Here is a 22356-nt window from a genome sequence, read left to right as displayed (position 1 = left end):
CATGTTAAGCCTTGTTAGAATGCTAGAAAGTTAAGTTGTTTTTGTTTCATTCACATGTTTAAGTGACCCTTTATTATTAGTCTGTCTACATCTCCAAAGCTCAAAAGGCTCTGTTCCACCTTGTGATGTCATGACGTGGTGGTTTTCAAGATAACTGCTACCTTTTACCTTTTGTTCAGTAGACATTGGTGATTCCAGAGGCTTAAATTTACGTTTGTGTTATTTGTGTTATTGTTCTCTTCCCTGTCCTGTAGACTGTTTAACATCAACCTGCCGAGGGACTGAAGATGGAAATTAGCCACTTTGGTTATAATCTTTACATATTTAAATTTTTAAATGTTCATTAATATGTGCTGTCCCTTTACAAATAAATAAAATATAAAAAAGAAATTAAGAAATCATCCAAATGGTATAGGTGTATGGAGTTTAAAAACACAATGGGAGCACTTCCACATGACATCACAAGGTGGAACAGAGTGTCTTCTGTTTGACAGAAAAACTCAACCTAAATATGTAGGGTGCATTTGTGTGTTAAACATGTATGAATGAAACAAAACAGAACTCTAGGTATGTTTGTGATGAGGAAACATTATAACAGATCAGAAAACTGCATAATATGGGCCCTTTAACTTGATATCAATATAACAATAAGCACTTTGAGCTTTGAGGGTGGAAAAGCACTATATAAAAACAATCATTTACCATTTTATTATAGTTTTGGTTGGTTGAAGTGACAGTGGCTGTGGTTACATGCACACTCAAAAATGATTATTATAATGGATCATTGGAATTATATAGTTAAGAGTCATTTTATATTTTTTTATGGATTTTTTCTATTTTTGAACAGTGTGCAAAGTGTCCAAAGACCTAGCGCTGGTTAGGTGTCAACCATGTACTATTTCTGCACTGTCCTTGTATAAATAAACCAAACCTATACTCACTCACTTCCCTTTTTATTTTGTTCAGTTTAATAATGGTCATGTGAGCATTATTAAACAGCTTTATTTTTAATTAAACTTGCACCCTCCACATTTGAAGTTTAAAACAAATGTGTCCTCTGATCCAGGGAAATTATCTTGATCGGGTATGGGTCCCATGATCAGTTAAGCTGATATCCTGGTTGGGGCTTTATATGATGTAATAAGACTATTTACTGGCTGATGTAGGCCTTGTCAGTCTCATAATGTTTCAACTTTTATTCATACAAAGCTGTTCAGTAGAAATAACAGTTGCATAACACAATTTGATCAATTTTGAAATAGGTTAACTGTGCATATTAAGATCAGCATGTTTTCCTTTAACTGTTTTGAAAATGCTATATTCCCAGAACACAACTTACTAACATGTTTTATAAGTTTCACTTTTGTTTTTGGTGGAGTCCCCCCTCCCTTTGCTCTCCATGCTAAGTCACTCCCCTTCAGAGCACTATCACAACACAATCAGCGTGCATCCCACTAATGAAACTACTGCACATCACATCAGGTTTGTTATGGAGAATTGTCGTGTGGGAGCATGGGTGACGTAGGCTTGTGGGTGGAGCCTTGTACAGAATCTTACAACTAACCCTATGGAGGGTTCAATTAGCATCCAGGAGAGATCGCAAGATTACTCAAACATGCATGGATGACATCTAAAACCTCTTCAGGCATGTTTTTCATGAGGGAACAATGTTATAACATGAGAAAAAGCGCTACCCCCTCTTTAATTGTTCATGCTCTTCCCAAGTTATTCCTGTTAGATAAAAGCTGGAGTATTCACTTGGAAATTTGTCATAGCAGATTCTTTCTCTGCCAGAACTAAAGCTGAATTCATTAATGCAAATAAAATCCTACAGGACTTGTCGGTTGCAGCCTCCAAGACAAGACAGATTAAGCTGCATCACAAATATGAGAAACTCAAATAAACAAGTATTACATTATTCTGACTCTCTGAGCAGCTTTAACACAATAACCTCAAGCCAACAATAAGGATTTACTTTAAACCAACGCAAATATAAGCTTCTTAAATATTAATATCTAGATAACAAAATGTGTTTCTGGGACAAATGGGGTTTGCTTGGGCCGCAATTACAACTGCAAAACAAGTCCCAAGGATTAATAGGATGTAAGAAGACATGATTTCTAGAATAAATGTGGTAGGAGAGAGGTAGAACGTTTTCCTGGGTCATAAAATATACATGTACAGTACAGGTACTCTTCAAGGGTTAAAGTTCAAATCTTAGCAGAAAGTGGCCTGCTTAGTTTTGTAAGTACCATTATGTTTTCAGGTGAGCCATAAATAATAAAAGATTGCTTGAAAAATCATCATATTGATATGCAAGATTAGAAGTGGGTGATATAGACACAATTAATATCCAGATTTTTTTTTGTTATAAATTGTCTGTGCAGAATGGTAGCGGTTAGTTCCAATCAGATGGGCTCGACCGTTTCCGATCTAATGTAATGTCTGAGGTTTTTGCAGTGGGCAGAGAGCTATGGGTGGATGTCACTGACAACATGTTAAACACTACACAAATGTGAGGAAAACTTCACAGGACTCTTCTATGTTTACAAAGGTGCTCCTTTGTGTGTTGGGGCTAAGGCTAATGCTAATTTCGGAGCCTAATAAATATTTATTGATTGAAATAATCTACACCTAATATAATTTGGGCATCCTTAAAAAATGATTTTGTTGTTATGCTACATTTAATGGTTTCAGAGAGGTTAGCATTAGCATTAGCCCCGACACACAAAGACGTACCTTTGATAAGACAGACGTGTCCTCCGGTGAAGTTTGTAAAGCATTTAACATGTTGTCAGTGATGTCCACCTGCAGCTCCCTGTCCACTGTCTGACCCCTAACCCCCTAACCTCTGACCCCTAACCCACCCTAAACCTCAGACATGACATTACGCTGGCAATGGACGAGCCAACGTCCGATTGTGCACAACTGTGGCCGGCTAGTTACAACGACTATTTGATGAAAATATTCTGAAAATATTATAATAAAAATATATATTATATTATATTATAATTATAATTATATTATAATATATATACATATACATACATACATATGTACACACATATATTATCATTTTAATTATTTTTCATAATGTATTTTTATTTTTATTTACTGTTATTATTATTATACCCACAATGCTGAAGTATACCGTCTTATCTATAGTAAGAAAACTGTCAGAAAGCTGAATGAAAAATGAAAATAACAGAAACTTGCAGTGTAATCTACCACACAGGGGAATAAGGTGATACAGTACTTCCTTTACAAGCTCTGGATATGGCACATTCAGATGGAGTGCAAACATATTGTCAGATAAGTATTTTTTGTTGGTGTTGTAGCTGGCTGTTCTGTAAATGATTGAATGAACAGTAAAATAACCACAAAAGAACAAAGACATCACTTCAGGAAGAATACATTGCAGTTTTTCATTTAAATTTTGCATTTTGGCTGTACTAACGACAAATAGTAATTAGTCACATTTTTATACAGCGCTTTTCCACCTTCAAGACACTCAAAGCACTTTACATCAAGGAACCACTCACCCATACACACATTCACACAGACACACACACACACATTCACACACCAGTGTACACAGACACTGGGGGTTAAGTGTCTTGCCCAAAGACACAAAGACAGCCTTTATCTGTGGGAGCTGGAATCTGGTCAAACAGTGGGTGAGTCAATATGACCACAGCACCAATGTGGTCAGATTGACAGTTCGAATCACACTCCCGTGCGATTTGAACTGCCAGTGAACATACACTCTACCAACTGAGCTACTGCTGCCCCTGCAAACAACTGCAACTTCTAGTAATGCTATCAATCGAGCCTGTTGCTAATGCAGGAGCGACCTTGGGGAAAGAAGGCGCGTGATTTTTATGTTATTAATGTTCATATCTTGATTTAAAGACAAAATATCAAAATAAAAATGTATAATGTAGAGCAAGTTAATATGAACATTTTAAGACCAAAATAACGAATCTGACAGCAGCAGTTACAACAAGAGAGGCAACAGTTTTTCAAGAAAAAGTGAATTGGAGCCAGAGTCGATGGAGCCAGAAGTGCACCCATTCTCACTTCCTTTTTTGTGTTATTGTTGTGGTTAGTTGGTTGTTCTATAAATGATTGTTCTCACCTGTGGCAGGGTTGATGCTGGCAGCGATGTGAAAGTGGCAGAGTGCGTTGGCGTGGGGCAGATAGTTGGCTTTGCGGTGGTTGCAGTGCCGGTTCTGGTTATGGGGCAGGCAGCTGGTCAGGGAGGGGTGGATCACGTCCCGGTAAATACTCGAATGCAAACACTCCTGAAGATTTAGCTGTGAACATATAAACAAGATTAGGTTATTTGACAGTTTTCACTGTTTAATGCATATAAAATTAGACATCGATTGCTATGGGCTATGGGTTTTTTCAGGGCTGATGCAGTTCTTCTGTCTTGAAACCAGAACAGACTGATCTCTCTCTGTATTTTTTATACAGATTGACATCAGTCTGGTCCCCGTGTTCTCAGTCATGTCTCAAGCCCAAATGTGACCATCCATTTTTTCAGAGAGGCATGTGATTTTATTTGTATATCATAGGTGACCAATGAGCTCCTTCCTTTCACATTTCCCTCAACTCAGATTAACAATTTAGTGCATCTCTCATTGTTTCTGCAGATATCCATCATGTTTTTCAGCCCTGTGATATCAGTGAGATCAGTGGACAAACACTCCAACCAACTACACTAATGTCTCTACCCAAACGGTACAGGGTATAGTGCAGGTGAGGTACGCTTTCTTGATATTTGACCCATTCCTCAGTCCACAAAGGCCCCATTTGTCTCAGGCATTGAACTTGTGACCTTCTTGCTTTGAGGCAAGAACCCAAGCCACAGTCAGCTGACTACAAGGAAAAAACTACTCCATTCCATTTGATAATAAACAAGGGAAAAAACCTGCCAAGTTCCATTTATTGAGTTTTGAAGGAAAACCAAACAAAGCCATGTTTCTGATTTCTAATGAATAATTCCAAACATGAACTCAGACTCCAGCTCCCCGAGGTACTAGAGGAACTGTGGATCAACCTTTTGTATTTCTCTACAATTAGCACATCTCTTTCTGTCTAATTTTGTTGCTTAAAGGTCCTATATAACACAAAATTGACTCTCACCAGCTTTAAGCCATGTTATGTTGTTTCCTCATCACAAACATACCTGAAGGTGTTTTGTTTGTCACACATGTTTGAGTAACCTTTTATTATTAGTCTGTCTACATCTCCAAAGCTCAAAATGCTCATGTGATGTCATGTAGTGGTATTTTTCCAGTTAACAGCTACGTTTTACCTTTAGTTCAGTAGAAATTGGCAATACCAGGCTGGAAATTATCTAAATGATTCTAGTGAAGGTGTATGGAGTTTAAAAACACCGTGGAGCACTTCCTGTATTACCACGTAACATCACAAGGTGGAACAGAGTGTTTTTAGTTTGAGAGAAGAACCAGGCCTAAATATGGGTTTGTGTGTTAAACATGTGTGAATGAAACAAAACAAACTCCAGGTCTGTTTGTGATGAGGAAACAACATTGTCATTATCACAAAAAAGTGTAATATCGACTGGAAAAGAAACTTTGCAAGAATTCATGTTTCCAGGGTATGTTTAGTTAATAAAAATGTGTAATTGAATAAATGCAAAATAGATAATGCAACACAGTGGAACTTTCCAGGCAACTTATGATTTGTTCACACTTATTTGTTCTTGTTGTACTCGTTCCTAGTTTGAGCTCAGTTTGATTCTGTTCTAGTCCTAGGTTTAGTACCAGGTTTAGTTTCACTTATAATGCAGTGTTTGCCATCTTCCTGTTTTTGTGGAGAATTAATTGAGGTTGTGTTCACACACAAAGTCTCCACCAAAGTTACATACTGTCTCTTTAAATTTAAATTTCAAAAATAAATTCACACATGAGTAGATAGGATAAAGGTAGTCATCTGTCCAATGTTTAAATGACAAACTAGACAGACTTACTTCCTGTGCAGTTTTTCCATGTGCCGTTCCGTTGCAGGCCTTTTTCCGAGAAGGGCTGGCATAACTCTGCGTGTCTCTGTGCTGGGCGCCTTTGTGGTTGTTATGGGGACCAGACTGAAGTGTATCTCCTGGTAACAGCGTCTCAGCCCATAGTCGACATACACTATCTTTACAGCAGGTGAGGAGAACATTGCAGACCGAACCGCTGTCAGGACAACAAGGAAGACAAAAACAATTATATTATTATATTAAAAGATGACATATGCATTTTTGTGACTTTAATTCCACGATAACCCTGATTTGGTCTCCTTAGGATTAGTAGTTCACATTTTCTAACTTGAATTAATCTTCACATATGTATATAAGCTACAACTCTGTTTTCAATGACACATTTAAGCAATGGAGCTCCCTTTGCTGTCAGCACCAGGAATTAACAATTAGAAAATTAACACATTAAGATCTTAGGTCCTGCGTTCATTGTGAACAATGTTTGACCACAGAATGAGTTTGGTGATGGTTTATGGACTTAAAAACTGTACAGAAGAGATCTGTATTTTTACCTATGATGCAACAAACCAGGCAGTGTAAACAGAGCATGTTTGAATGACTGGATTGGAAAATTGGTAAATTTTTCAATAGAAAAGAAGCAAAAAACAACTTCAGGTATGTTTTTGATCAGGGGAAAACCATATAAAAGTATAAAAAAAAATTAAACCCTGGAATCATAGGGCATAAATAATAAAAGATGTTTTCAGGTAAATCTGTCATGTTTGCTTTCAGTAGGCAAAACGCATCTAAAGATGCTAGGCAATACAGTTATGAAAAGTAAAAGATTCATGGAACAATCTCATTAACTGCAGTGATGTGCTGACATGATAATCGTACAGGATATCGACGCTGATATTGAAAATTTTGGTTGCTCAGGTATCAGCTTCCAAAATGTCACTTCAGCCAATATCTCATTTTGGTCAATAAATTGGTGTAATAAGATGATTTACTGGACAACGTTCACACAAAATGTCTCATAATATTAAAAGTTACAAAACACATTTGGATCATTTTTACCTTATGCTCTTTATGTTTAAAGGAAATACTACGTCTGCTGATATTCGATATCAAGCGATACTAGGGCAGAGACTGAAAACATAATGTACATCAGAATAGAAAAACCTACAAATCCCTACAAACAATGAACATGTCTCACTAGAGCCTCAGGACCATAGACGGTATAGAGAAGTGGAGTAATACGCTGTCAATCAAACCTGTTGCTAGCGCTAGCAGAAGTGACCTCGGGGAAAGAAGGCAGCTGATTGGTTATTAATGTTCATATCTTAAGTTATGGACACAAGAGCAAAATAAAAATACCAGCATCACACAGAGCGAGCTAAGCTATGCTTAGAATGCTGTATTACTTTTTTATGCTAACTCTAGGCAAGCTTAACTATTAGGCTAACTGGGAGTTTTATCTGCTAAAACTGATGATGCACTGTAAGAAAAAGAAAAAATGCAAATGTTACAGATTATTAAAGCAATATATTTTTTTCCTTATGTGATATCATAATTCAGTTAAAATATATCCACAAACAGAAGACACGTTAGACCAAAGTAATGGCTTTGCATTATTTATACATTTGGTTTGAATATCAGTTTAATTTCTGTATATCCTGTTTATTTCTCATTTTGCTTGGTGTGGAATGAGACCAGGAATCTTAACCTTTGCACTATCATATAAAACTTGTGTTATAAAAAACCTACAAACAAAACAATGGCAGATGATGTCAGCCAATGACCTTTATAAATGCCAGGATTTTGTATAGCTTTTACAAGTAGCTACCTGTTTGTCTGGTATGGTGAACTTAGAAGAACAGAAAGTGAATACAGGGTTTGTTTTCCCAGAACCTGCTCAACGCCTTTACTCCTTTCCATCTAACTGTTCAACTCAGGTCAAGATAAGGCTGGGCAGTTTATATACTATTAAAATATAATTATTACCAAATAAGATTTTTAACTCATATATGGCCCTTAAAGCAGACCTATTGTGCTTGTGTCTGCTCTATAGTTATAATCTATGACACCAGTGGATCCTTACCTTATACTGTAATTTGCATATTTTAAATCACAATATTAATCTAAAACGACGTAATAAAAGAAACAAGTCTGCTGACTTCTGCGTTAGAAAACTGCGGTGGCCAATGGGAGCTGATGTCACCGTAAACGTCATCACAACAAAGCCTAGCATCCTGTACCCCTATGCATAGCTGCACATCACACCACTGAGTTTTTTTTCCATTTGTACCAAAATGACTATGTTACTCTGCCAAATCCTACAAGTATCACCGATTAAAAAAGTAGAACGGGAGAACGAAGTGCGTACGTCACAGTGTGTGTAGCGGTGGCGGTGAAAACAGGGACTGATCGCCATAATGCCGTCTTGAAAATAAAAATTACTCAAACATGAATCACTCCAAACACAACTTCTGGGGGTCAATGAGAAGAACCAACTAGAACATAGTTCAAAGCTCTGAAAAGTCAATTTTGCAGAATAGGTCTGATTTAAGACCTGGAGCAAAGTTAGTGGATGGCAAAAAAATGAATCAAAACATTATTAAATATGCATTATGTAACTTTTCTTGTGTGTGGGTGTTCAATTTTTTTTCCCCATTCATTTTTCTATTTTCTACATTTTATATGCACACACAGAAAACATCAAATACATGAAGCAAGATATATGGAATTATGTAGTAAAGGAAAAAAAGTTAAATACTACTAAATATGTACAGTGGGGGGAAAAAACTATTTAGTCAGCCACCAATTGTGCAAGTTCTCCCACTTAAAAAGATGAGAGAGGCCCGTAATTTTCATCATAGGTACACGTTAATTATGAGAGACATAATGGGGGGAAATAATCCAGGAAATCACATTGTAGGATTTTTTATGAATTAATTGGTCAATTCTTCGGTAAAATAAGTATTTGGTCACCTACAAACAAGCAAGATTTCTGCCTCTCACAGACCTGTAACGTCGTCTTTAAGAGGCTCCTCTGTCCTCCACTCGTTACCTGTATTAATGGCACATGTTTGAACTCGTTATCAGTATAAAATACTCCTGTCCAAAACCTCAGTCAGACTCCAAACTCTACTATGGCCAAGACCAAAGAGCTGTCAAAGGACACCAAACAAACTAACAGACTGCCTGGCGGCACACTATGCCACCAGGCACCAAAATCCTGCAGTGCCAGCCGTGTCCTCCTGCTTAAGTCAGTACATGTCCAGGCCCGTCTGAAGCTTTATAGAGAGCATTTGGTCCAGAAGAGGATTGGGAGAATGTCATATGGTCTGATGAAACCAAAATAGAACTTTATGGTAAAAACTCAACTTGTCGTGTTTGAAGGAGAAAGAATGCTAAGTTGCATCCAAAGAATACCATACCTACTGTGAAGCATGGGGGTGGAAACATCATGCTCTGGGGCTGTTTTTTTTTTTTGCAAAGGGAACAGGAAGACTGATCCGTGTAAAGGAAAAAAAAAATATGGGGCTATGTATTGCCAAAAAAGGGTCCATAACAAAGTATTGAAATGAACTTTTGTTATTGACCAAATACTTATTTTCCTTCATAATTTGCAAACAAATTCTTTAAAAATCAGATAATGCGATTTTCTGGATTTTTTTTTTCTCATTTTGTCACAGTGTAGCTGTGATGAAAATTACAGGCCTCTCTCATCTTTTTAAGTGGGAGAACTTGGACCATTGGTGGCGGACTGAATACTATTTTTTATATATTTTTTCAAATCCTCAAAGTAGCCGCCCTTTGCTTTGTTGAAAAATATTCAGTAGAATTTTTTTTACTTTTTTTTTTTTTACTACATTTACTTCATTCCATACATCTTCATTTATCTGATGTCTAAGGTATGTATATAAAATGTAGAAAGTAGTAAAAAAAACAATTTGTTCCAAATACGTATGTTTTTTTTTCTGTACTCACACAGCCATATGTCAAGTGCCACACACTCACAAAATATGGGATTGTGCTTTAGAATGTCCGTACCGTGGCATATACTTGCTTGTCTTCCTCCATGAGAATCCTGTGACGGAGCGGGGATGGGCGAGGTAGATGAAAGAGAAAGTGAGCTCTCCCTGTACACTCAGGTCGAGCTCTGGAGGCGTGAAGAAGTGAGAGACGCCACACTTCCATTTACTGGTGCTGTACCAAACTTTCACCAGGCAATCATCCTGATGGACCAGCCAAAACAAGGAAGAAGTCAGATAGTATTTTACAGAAAAAAATGGAAGAATCAAATCAATATGAGGAATTTAATGTCAACATAAAAGAATATTTTAAAAAAAGGCATGTGAAATATGTAAGAGTCTATTGCTGGGTTTCAGATGACATCATAACATTCTATAAGCCAATAATATTTCAAAGTCCTATATTATGCAAAATAGTATCTTGTGAGCTTTAAGCCATGTTTTAATGTTGTTACCTCCTCAAAAACATACCCAAAGTTGTGTTTTGAGTTCTTCTCTCAAACAGAAAACACCCTGTTCCACCTTGTGATGTCATGTGTTAATATAGGAAGTGCGCAACTGTGTTTTGTAAGTCCATACACCTTCACTAGAATCATTTGGATGATTTCAGCCCTGGAATTGGGAATCTCTACTAAACTAAAGGTAAAATGTAACTGTTGAATTAAAACTACCACTACATAACATCACAAGGTGGAACAGAGCATTTTGAGCTTTGGAGATGTAAACAGAGCAATAATAAAGGGTTACTCAAACAAAACACAACTCAAGGTATGTTTTTGAGGAGGTAATAAGATTATAACATGTCTTAAAGCTCACAAGAGTCAATTTTGTGTAATATAGAACCTTAAAATACCACATTTGTTGACCTGGTTTATGTGTAATTTCTCTGTAATTACTGGTCATATCCAAATTTCAAAAAGTGGCGCCATTATTCAACCCCAAACGTGACTGTTGTCATATTAATCTTACATCTTAAAGTCCTTTCAAATGACAAGTTTTCTGAAGCCAATCCCAAACACATAGGCCCCTGCCCTCTATCTGACATTATGACATCATCTAACTGTGTAATGTTAATGCAACTTACATGAAACAATGCAAAAGAAATAAAAACAGGAACTTGGGTAAAGAGGAGATACTTATACATTCTCAGAGCCTATTCAGGTTTTGTGCAAATTGTACAGACAGCAGATACCAAACCCTTAAGTCAAATACAAAGTTGACTTTGCAAGTGTGGCCTGAACTTTACTAAAACTAAAAAAAATCTCACCTGCCCAGCGGTAGCAAAAAACTCTCCATCTGGTGAAAACTTCATTAAACTGACCGGGGAAGCAGTTCTACAAACACAAAAACACAAGACACTATGAAGAATACGGTTATACTGATATTGTACTACAACATACCAACACACTGGTTACAGACAGAGTGGTATGGGAGTGATGGCTAATAAAAACTGATAACATCCATATAAAAGGCTCCATATTACACTATGTTCTGATCTATGTTATAATGTTGTTTCATCAACACAAACATACCTGGAGTTGTGTTTTGTTTCATTCACACAACCCCTGCATATTTAGGCTGAGTTCTTCTCTCAAACTGAAAACACTCTGTTCCAACTTGTGATGTCATGTGGTAATACAGGAAGTGCTCCACTGTGTTTTTAAACTCCATACACCTTCACCAGAATCATTTGGATAATTTCAGCCCTGAAATTGCCCATCTCTACTGAACTAAAGATAAAAGGGGCTGTTAACTTCAAAACTACCACTATATGACGTCACAAAATGGAACAGTGTTTTGAGCTTTGGAGATGTAGACAGACTAATAATAAAGAGCTACTCTAATAAAGAGTCAATTGTGCATAACACGGGACATTTAAAAACGGTTGCACCTGATTTTTTTCTTTAAAAAGTGAAAAAACAAACTTTTTCATTTTAAACGGTTTGCAGAGGTCTAAAGTTATTATTAGTTAATTGCCTCATGCATTCTGAGCATCCTAAGTTGTAAGCACCTTTCACAACTTTTGGAGACCAATGCAGAGTTTTGCTATCACAGTAAAGCTAACAACAACTAGCATGTAAACACACGCCTCTTCTCCCTGGCATTTAATACTAGCTAGTTGTATCTTGTTATATATACATTTGTTTTTTGTTGACTTTTATGTGAAGGACTTTGGTCAGCTGAAGTTGTATTTAAATGTGCTACATAAATTAACTTAAATTTATTTGGTTCCTTAACAACAAAATGCTTTCTAATTAGTTGCAGACAGCACACAATTGATTTATAAGAGCTGCTTATAAATAGGCTGTATCTGTACTGGGAGAATGCAAGTTTTAGTCAGATAGATGGGGTATAGGCCATAGACTGTATGAAGAAGTGGACTAAGCGAGTGACGTCACTCACAGCGTTTGGCTCCAGTTAAATGAAGCTCATCAAGGTTAGCAGTTATAGGGGTGAATTTGATTCACAGACAAAATAACTAAATAATGTACCAGAATCATGTAGAGTGGGTTAACAATAACATTTTGAAGCCAAAATAACGAGCCTGACAGTAGAAGCTACAGAGAGAGAGGTCATAGGTTTTTAGAAAGTGAACTTTATTTGCTCCAATCGAAACTCCAATACAGTTTTTACTTTCCCTGTTAAAACAGAGGACCAAGATTCGACCAATCAAAGGTCTGCATTTTAGAAATCTTATTCAACTCAGACTAGGTCGTACATGTAAACATAGTCAGTGTTGTATTCTATACTGTACCTGTTCTGCCAAATGCACTTCCACCCAGACTCTTTCACTGTGGCATCTTCACCGTCTTCACCGTTTCCTTGACAATTAGACCACAACTGAAGAGAGCTCGAGCCTGTTAAGAGACTGGAACCTGAACAGAAGCACAAACATTTAAGTTAAAGAAAATCAAAAACCACACACCTCAAACTGCTTGCTACATATACCTGTGGGGTGCCACGCCAGGTTTCGTACAATAGACTCTAAAAGGAACTGGCCCGTCTTGTGCCACTGGCAATTTAGCTTCTGTTTAGAAAGACACAAATTCTGTTACAACCATAGACTGTATAAAGAAGTGGACTAAGTGAGTGTGGTGACACCGATCGCATTCAGCTCCAGTCAAATGAAGCTGATCGAGGCTAGCGGTTACAGGGGCAAATTTGGAGCTCGATATTTGGAATTCTAGCCACGAGTATCATAACAAATAAAGAGCCAATCCAGAGAGGGTCTGATGAAGGCAACGTCCCTTCACTCCCCTGGTTTAGCAGGGAGTGGGCAGTTAGCAACACTGTCAATCAAACCTGTTGCACTAGCGGGAAAGAAATAGTAAACAAAAAATATAAAATCTGTCAACTGGACAAAAACTAGTATGAGTGAAGACGTTTGGCTGCTTATCCAAGTCGCTTCTTCAGTTCTGGTCAGATTACTGGTGCACACTGCCTTATATCCATCCATTTTACTTTCACTATATTCTTTTACTACTACCTGGACGACAGAGGGATTACACAGAATTGGGGAAAGAAGGCGCCTGATTTGTCCATTATTAATGGTCATATCTTGATTTACAGACACAATAGCAAAATAAAAATACTAGGATCATGTAGAGCGGGTTAATACAAACATTTTAAAACCAAAATGACAAGCCTGACAGCAGCAGTTAGAGAGAGGGGGACCATAGTTTCTCAAATCAAAGTGAATTGGAGCCAGAATCGATGGAGCCGAAAGTGCGCCCATGCTCATTCCTTATTTGGAATGGCTAGCAGGGGAACTATGTCCATTTATATACAGTCAATGGTTACAAAGTCAAGAAAATGCTTTTCAAATAAACTATAAAAGAACTCATGTGAAGAGACAAGTTCAATTGTTGTACTCACAGTCAGCAGAGCGTCTTTGTGATCAGGCTGATAAACTGGCTCAAAGATGCAGACAATACTTCCATAGGAAGCTGCAATCTGTAAAAAAGACAGCCCCAACAAATAAAAAACAGAATGAAACAGAATGAACCAGTAATTAGCCATAAAATATACTTTTTCAATCCTCTACAGTTCAAATCTTATCGTATCACAACTTTTGCAAAAAAAAAAAACTGCACACAAAATAAATACTGAGCCCCCAAACGCATTTTTCCAGGTTTCATATATTGAATGATAAGCCGATATAGTGATTATAGTGACAGGCCTAACTGCTCCCAACAAGATTTTTCTATAAAAGTGGATATTTTGTTTACCATCTAAATAACCGCAGCCAGGATCACACCAACTCAAATTGTGATATCCATTAGAATGCAACATGTAGGTGTTTGTCCACTGATCTGAAGGTTGGTGGTTCAAATCCCGCTGATCCTGTTGAGTGACCCACAGGTTGGCGGTGCTATTCCTGTTGTCTCCTTGAGCAAAACACTTAACCCACCTCACCTCCAGTGTCTGTGTACACTGGTGTATCAATGTGTGTGTGAATGGGTGAGTGGTTCCTTGATGTAAAGCGCTTTGAGCCTTGAAGGTGGAAAAATGCTATATAAAAAATGTGACCAATGTGACCATAGTGCAGGCATAGAATACAGCTGTTTGTAACCAGGTCAATAGAATGCGAACATGTCAGAGTAAATATCATGTAGGAGTGACTCACACCAACACATGTACTTATGCACTCTGTATATAAATGGAAACACAGCATCACATGCCACCAACAGGCAATGAGGCATCAGAGAAGAAGAAATATAAGGTCAGATCTGTATGAGTTTTGTCACTAAAGATACCCCCCATATGCTAAAAAGTGCAAATATTAGTGTATCAGCCTTAAATTTCCAGCAGAGGCCGATATTTTGCCCACATAAAAATATCTGCATACATTGCATAATTTGAGAACAATGACCAAAATGGGCTCTACACATTGGCTCAAAAAATCTACAGAGGCCATCAGTTTCTCTAAATTCAAAACAATCGGCATTGGCCATGGAAAAAAAAAACAAAACACAAGACATCAGTCGCTCTGTAGTGGCAATACTAAAATTTAAAAAAAGAATACACTCTATACCCAGTACTGATTCTGATATCACAATGATAGTAAAAAACACTCTTCCTTCAGACAATAGAATTTCAACATTAAATGGTGGTACTTTCTTTTATAATTCCATGTGGCCTTATAATTCCTCAGGGCATATACTAGTCTATGTGTCTTATACTTGTTCTGATAAAGCTCAAGATGCTAGTCAGGAAAGGTTCATTTCTGTCCTGTGAATGTGACTTTTTTAAGTGTCAATACCTGCTCAAATGAGTATGTAGTATGTATGTAGATAGTAGTTTTAACATCGAGCTGTTTTTCGATTTTCATCTCTGTACTAATTTACTAAGGCTGGTACTAATGATTATTTTAGCATTTGATGAGTCAGACATTTCTTTTGACTAGTTAACGAGTCAATCCAGTTTTAAAGTAACAATCAGTAAGAGAGAGAGAGACAGAGACGGGGAGATAGAGAGAGAGGATGGAAAAGGTGGAGAAGAGCTTTTAATATAGGCTTGTCTTTGTTTAAAAACTGAAAAATAGAGAGGAGGAGGAGAGAAAACAAGGAGAGGAGGACAGAGAGAAAGAGAAAGAGAGAAAGAAAGAAAGAAAGAAAGGAAGGAGGAGGGGAAAAGTGGAGAAGAACTTTTAATACAAATTCTCATGATTGTATACATCTAAAAATTAGCCACACTAGAACTGAAATGGGGAGAAAAAGCTTTTAGTTATTTTGCAAAAATTGAATACATTTCAAGGACATGCAAAACTAGATAGATTGGTGCCACTAATGCACTTTAATAATCTGGTGATAAACATTTATAATCACACCTGCTCCTGTTTGTAATGGTTTAAATGTGCTTATGCAGTTAATTGGTTTGTTTGGTTTTGTTTGTATTGTTCTGTACTTTAACTCACAAAAAAGTGTGGTGCTCATATTGGGCAGTCCCTGTTAAAATAAAAATAAATGAAATATAGCCAGGTTTTCCAATTCTGTGCAAATGAAATACTCTAACTCTCAAAATAAGGTTAGAGATGGTGTTTATATCGTAGAGCTTCCACACAAACAGAGTGTGTAACAAACATGGCATGAAACAGGGCAGAGTAAAAGTTAATGTTTGGGCCAATGAGGTGAAGGCCAGTGGGCACGCTCAAACCGCACTTTGATAGAGGAAGGCATGTGAGTTTTGTTCAGGACTCGGTCAATTGGATTAAAAGTCACATGATTTGAGCAGTGAGAAACCCAGCACCCATTCTGAAGGTCATTTTACTACAGCTGCTTTATTTCACTGCGGGAATTAAGCTGAGACCTATTTTGTCATTTAATACAGTCAACTCTAAGGTTTTACACAGGGGCCATGTTAATTCTTAAACTTTTACCACACTGGACTTGATTTGCGATCTCACCTGGACAACTGAAGGACTACACAGACCATATATAATGTTTTTAATCAAATATACACTACCAGTCAAAAGTTTGGACACATGGTCTCATTCAATGTTTTTTTTTACTTTACTTTTACTACTTTCTACATTTTATATATACACAGAAGACATGAGATATATGAAGGAAGATATATGGAATTATGCAGGAAAGGAAAAAAGTAAAATGAGAGGATGTGTGCAAACTTTTGTCTGGAAAAAGCTGATTAACGTAAAAAACAAAACTCTTCTTCCGGTTAGCTTTAGTGCTCACCTCGTCTCAAAACACCACAAACTTGGAATTACTAAACATCTTTTTGTTAATCACTAAGATCCACAACCAAAATATCCATACAAAAATGAGTATAATTCAAATATGATCCTGATTTTATTTGTTAAGAAAACATGAGGTATGTTGGGTGACTTCAGTGTCTCATGAAGCAGAGCCTTGCCACTGGAGCTTGGAGCATGGAAAAGCAACTTGGTGGGAGGCCGCAAGTGAACCGCGCCAGTGCTCTTACCTGTCCCGCTTGTTCCCCCTCCACTACAGTGAGACTATGTGCTCCTCCCTGTCCCGCTTGTTCCCCCTCCACTACACTGAAGCTATATGATCTTACCTGTTCCGCCTGGCCTCCTCCACTACAGTAAAGCTATGTGCTCTTCCCTGTCCCACTTGCCCACCCCCCTTCCCCTCTGTAGTGCAGCTAACTTACCTGTCCTCCTTGCAGTGAGCAGTCCACACAGCCCACCTGGATGTTCCCATGTTTGGCCCCTGGGATGATCTGGAGACGCTCAAAGTCACTGCCCAGAATCACCACGTCACATCCTGACGCGTATGCCTTAAAAACACAAGAGGAGCAGAGTTACATTTGGCCCTTTATTATTAGTCTGTTTACGTCTCCAAAGCTCAAAATGCACTGTTCCACTTTGTGATGTCACGAAGTGGTAGTTTTCAAATTAACAGCTACATTTTACCTTTAGTTCAGTAGAGACAAGATGTGAGTTCCAGGGCTGAAATTAGTGAAGGTGTATGGAGTTTAAAAACACAGTGGAGCACTTCCTGTATTACCACATGACATCACAAGGTGGAACAGAGTGTTTTCAATTTGAGAGAAGAATAAATAAAGCCTAAATATATAGGGGTTTGTGTGTTAAACATGTGTGAATGAAACAAAACACAACTCCAGGTCTGTTTGTGATGAGGAAACAACATTATAACATAGATCATAAAATAGCATAATATTGGATCTTTCATCAGTTTTAATATTGCATTTATACGTTTGCGGATATAGACTACTTTTTTGTTTTAAATGTGACAATCTATGGCTAAAAGTATAGATAATAACATGAGAGTAGGGCTCGTTGTGTGTAGGGAACAAGAGCTGAAATGTTGTCAAAGGTCTTACAATAAAATGAAGAGGAGAGACCGATATTTAGTTTTGAATCCACATAAAGCTCCAGTTGAACACAAAATCTGAAGATAAAAATGCACAAAACATGACCACACAGCTCTCCTGTAAGTTTGAAAAAAGCTGTGGGTGAGTTTGTAGTAAATTTAAATGACTAAATTTGGGCAAAATAATCAAAACCCCCACATATCTGCCAATATGTACAGTACTGTTAAAAATATGCACTGCAATTAATAAATAACAGAATGCAACAGTTAAGTAGTGAGTTTGTGTCTATAATGAGTCATAGAAGTTCACAATCCAACCACAGCTCAAATCTCACTCTAATGCAGACTATACAAAAAAAATGCCCAAAGAAAAAGTACACATGATAAATATTGATTCCCAAAATTGACTGTTCCATCTGTCATGTGGATAAGTGGATATAGTTATGACAGGCCTAGTCAGAGTCACTCATTGTACAAATACACTAATACTTGTACAGTAAGTGACTGACCCTGACCCTGTACAAATTCTAACCCTAAGCCACTAGTCATTTTAACTTTTATTATCGCCCCTCTTGTGCATAGCTTTGTAGCCTTCACTCTGCTGAAAGTGTTGTGCTAGTTCTGTAACTCTTTTTAGCACAATGTTGTATGTTCTTATTCTCCTGTTTTCCTTGAACTTTGAATTGCAACACTGTAATTTCACTGTTTAACTTATCTTAGAACTATCACCAGTTAACTGTTATTTTTAGATTAATTCCTACACTGATGGTCAAATGTAGTAAAGATCTCCTATTCAGACATTTAACATACAATAAAAGGTCTGATATTGCACATTATTATATAATGTTCTTATCTTCTCAATAACATACCTGGAGTTGTTGATTGTGAGTTGTTTCATTCACATGTTTGAGTGACCCTTTAAATCTCCAAAGCTCAAAATGCTCTGTTCCACCTTGTGATGTCACAATGTGGTAGTTTTCAAGTTAACGTCTTACCATTTGTTCAGTAGAGAACTGAAATTATCCAAATGATTCTAGAGAAGCATTGACTGTATCACCACATGACATCACAAGGTGGAACAGAGTGTTTTCAGTTTGAGAGAAGAACTCAGCCTAAATACGCAGGGCGTGTGTGTTAAACATGTGTGAATGAAAAAAACACAACTCCAGGTCTGTTTGTGATGAGGAAACAACATTATAACATAGATCATAATATGCTGTAATATGGGACCTTAAAGTTAAAGTGATGTCGCTTGAGGACATCTTGTTGGAAGTACATTTGCTGACAAAATAGGTATTCCACCTAAAAAAAACCACAGCATTTTGTAAACACTTTCTATCTTTGTTACAGCTCTGAGTGCACGAGCAAGCAGCAGTTTAGGAGCAGTGCATAGTCCAGATAACAATTATTACATTTCACATATAATTAATGATTTTAATGATTGTATGAAATGTATTATAATCTACTAGGATCACATCACACACAGTCCAAAGTAGCCCATATATAAATAGTGTTGTCATGATACTAAAATTTCAAATTCGATTTCGATACTAAGGAATAGACTTGATACTCGATAGTGATTCTGATTCCTCATCTTTACACAATGTGATTTTCAACATTAAATGGTAGTATTTTCTTTTATAATACCATGTGGCCTTATACAGTGAGTACGGAAAGTATTCAGTCACCCTTATATTTTTCACTCTTTGTTATAGTGCATCCATTTGCTAAAATCATTTAAGTTTTTTTTTTCCCTGATTAATGTACACGCAGCACCACATATTGACAGAGAAACATGAAATTGTTGACATTTTTGCAGAATTATTAAAAAAGAAAAACTGAAGTATCACACGGCCATAAGTATTCAGACCCTTTGCTCAGTATTTAGTAGAAACACCCTTTTGAGCTAATGCAGCCATGGGTCTTTTTGGAAATGATGTAACAAGTTTTTTCTCTGCCATTCCTTCTTGCAAATCCTTTCCACTTCTGTCAGGTTGGATGGTGAACATTGGCAGACAGCCATTTTCAGGTCTCTCCCGAGATGCTCAATTGGGTTTAACTCAGGGCTCTGGCTGGGCCATTCAAGAACAGTCAGAGTCTTCCTGAAGCCACTCCTTCGTTATTTTAGCTGTGTGCTTGGGGTCATTGTCTTGTTGGAAGGTGAACCTTCAGCCCAGTCTGAGGTCCTGAGCACTCTGAAGAAGGCTTTCGTCCAAGATATCCCTGTACTTGGCCGCATTAATCTTTCCTTCGATTGCATCCAGTCGTCCTGTGCCTGCAGCTGAAAAATACCCCTACAGGACAGGTGATGAGCAGTGCCTGGTTTTCTCCACATATACTGCTTAGAATTAAGGCCAAAAAGTTCTATCTTGGTCTCATCAGACCAGAGAATCTCGCCATCCTGGAGTCCTTCAGGTGTTTTTTTAGCAAACTCCATACAGGCTTTCATGTGTGTTGCACTGAGAAGAAGCTTCTGCCGGGCCACTCAGTCATAAAGCCCCAACTGGCAGAGGGCTGCAGTGATGAACTTTCCCCCATTTCGGACTGGATCTCTGGACCTCAGCCACAGTGATCTTTGGGTTCTTCTTTACTACTCTCACCAAGGCTCTTCTTCCCCGATTGCTCAGTTTGGCGGGACGACCAGCTCTAGGAAGGGTTCAGGTCGTCCCAAACGTCTTCTATTTAAGTATTATGGAGGCCACTGTGCTCTTATAAACCTTAAGTGCAGCAGAATTTTTTGTCACCTTGGCCAGATCTGTGCCATGCCTCAATTCTGTTTCTGAGCTCTTTAGGCAGTTCCTTTGACCTCATGATTCTCATTTGCTCTGACCTGCACTGTGAGCTGTAAAGTCTTACATAGACAGGTGTGTGGCCTTCTTAATCAAGTTAAATCAGTATAATCAAACAGCTGGACTCCAATGAAGGTGTAGAACCATCTCAAGGATGATCAGAAGAAATGCATTAAATATATGAGGGTCACAGCAAAGGGTCTGAATACTTATTCTGTTTTCCTTTTTTAATAAATCTGCAAAATTTTCAACAATTTCGTGTTTCTCTGTCAAAATGGGGTGCTGTGTGTATATTAATGAGGGAAAAAAAATAACTTAAATGATTTTAGCAAATGGGTGCAATATAACAAAGTGAAAAATTTAAGGGGGTCTGAATACTTTCCGTATGTACTGTATCTGTGTAATCCCTCAGTGGTCCATGGGCGATTACTAGTATATGCTGTCTTATACTAGCTCAAGATCATACAAAGGTTATTCAGGAAAGGTTCATTTCTGTCCTGTGAATGGGACTTTTTTAGTATCGATACTTGCTCAAAGGAGTATCTAGTTTTAGTGTACATTTGCATCTAGTTTTAAGATATTTTTGTCAACCCTAGCCCATATAAAAACTACAAGGAACAAAACTGGTTATGGAAATCAAAATACCAATAAGAATTCTGGGAAAAACAGACACTTGAATGCATCACGGGGAGTGTAGATCTCTCTGCTCCATTTTTGCAGCATTCAGAGGAGGAGGGGGAGGGGGAGGGGGAGGAGCTTCACGTGAGCTGTGAGCTAACTGTGACATCCATCAGAGGACGCAAGGACAAGAATAGCTGTCCTATTGATCCACTCTGCATAGAAACGCTAACCTCAAAGCTGACGTTGAGAAGAGAAGGCAAAGGCAGGTACCAGGCCAGCAAAATTATTCACAATCCAATCAAAAATCACAATTTGAATGCACGAAATTAGCAAAATTGCAAAAGGTACCATAAACATAATCTCCTCTCTACACAGTTCTAAACTACAGGGCTAGCAGTTTTTATGCAAACACCTTCTGAAATGTCCCTGTGTGACAGATGCCCTTGCCATTTGTGTCGGATGCCCTTGCCATTTGTGTCGGATGCCCTTGCCATGTGTGTCAGATGCCCTCCCCATGCGTCAGATGCCCCGTCGTGCGTCAGATGCCCATCACAATTAGGTCGACTGTGATTATATATTTTTCTCAAATTGTAGGTGCATACTTGAGGATTCATTTGTGCATAGTGTATTGGTGTTACTTGAGTTGAGTACAGTCTATGGTGGTCCCACAGACTGTATAAAGAACTGGACTAAGGAGTGTGACGTGACCCATAGTGTTCAGCTCCAGTCAAATGAAGCTCATTGAGGCTAGCAGTTATAGGGGCCAATTTGGAGCAGAGTTCCATATTTGTTATTCTGGCCGCGAGTATCATAGCAACCAAAGAGCCAATCTGGAGCAAGGCTGTTGAAGTGAATGGCCCTTCCCATCCGCACCTGCAAAGCTATTGATAAAGCTAGCAGGCGCAACCTTGGGAAAAGAAGGCAGCTGATCTGTCCGTTTTTAATGTTCATATTTTGATTTACAAACATTATAGTGTTAACCTACTCTACATGATCCCGGTGAATAAAATGACAAGCCTGACAGCAGCAGTTACAAAGAGAGGGGCTGCAATTTTCCAATAGAGTGAACTGGAGCCAGAGTTGATGGAACTGGAACCGCGTCC

The 22356-nt window shown here is 37.9% G+C and overlaps 1 protein-coding gene across 1 annotated transcript in view; it reads right to left on the bottom strand.

Annotated features, from left to right (window-relative positions):
* LOC117375674 (dmX-like protein 1) overlaps positions 1-22356 on the bottom strand; it is a 91453-nt gene that overhangs the window by 64593 nt on the left and 4504 nt on the right. The window contains exons 3-10 of the mRNA XM_055224281.1: positions 17161-17286; positions 13903-13980; positions 12976-13054; positions 12782-12902; positions 11294-11360; positions 10046-10230; positions 6002-6206; positions 4139-4316 (exon numbers count right to left, since the gene is read on the bottom strand). Of these exons, the coding sequence (XP_055080256.1) occupies positions 4139-4316; positions 6002-6206; positions 10046-10230; positions 11294-11360; positions 12782-12902; positions 12976-13054; positions 13903-13980; positions 17161-17286 (1039 nt within the window). The remainder of the gene's footprint in view (positions 1-4138; positions 4317-6001; positions 6207-10045; positions 10231-11293; positions 11361-12781; positions 12903-12975; positions 13055-13902; positions 13981-17160; positions 17287-22356) is intronic.

This window comes from Periophthalmus magnuspinnatus, chromosome 9, assembly GCF_009829125.3.
Source record: "Periophthalmus magnuspinnatus isolate fPerMag1 chromosome 9, fPerMag1.2.pri, whole genome shotgun sequence".
Classification (NCBI taxonomy): Eukaryota; Metazoa; Chordata; class Actinopteri; order Gobiiformes; family Gobiidae; genus Periophthalmus; species Periophthalmus magnuspinnatus.
This window is presented reverse-complemented; position numbering and strand designations above follow the sequence as displayed.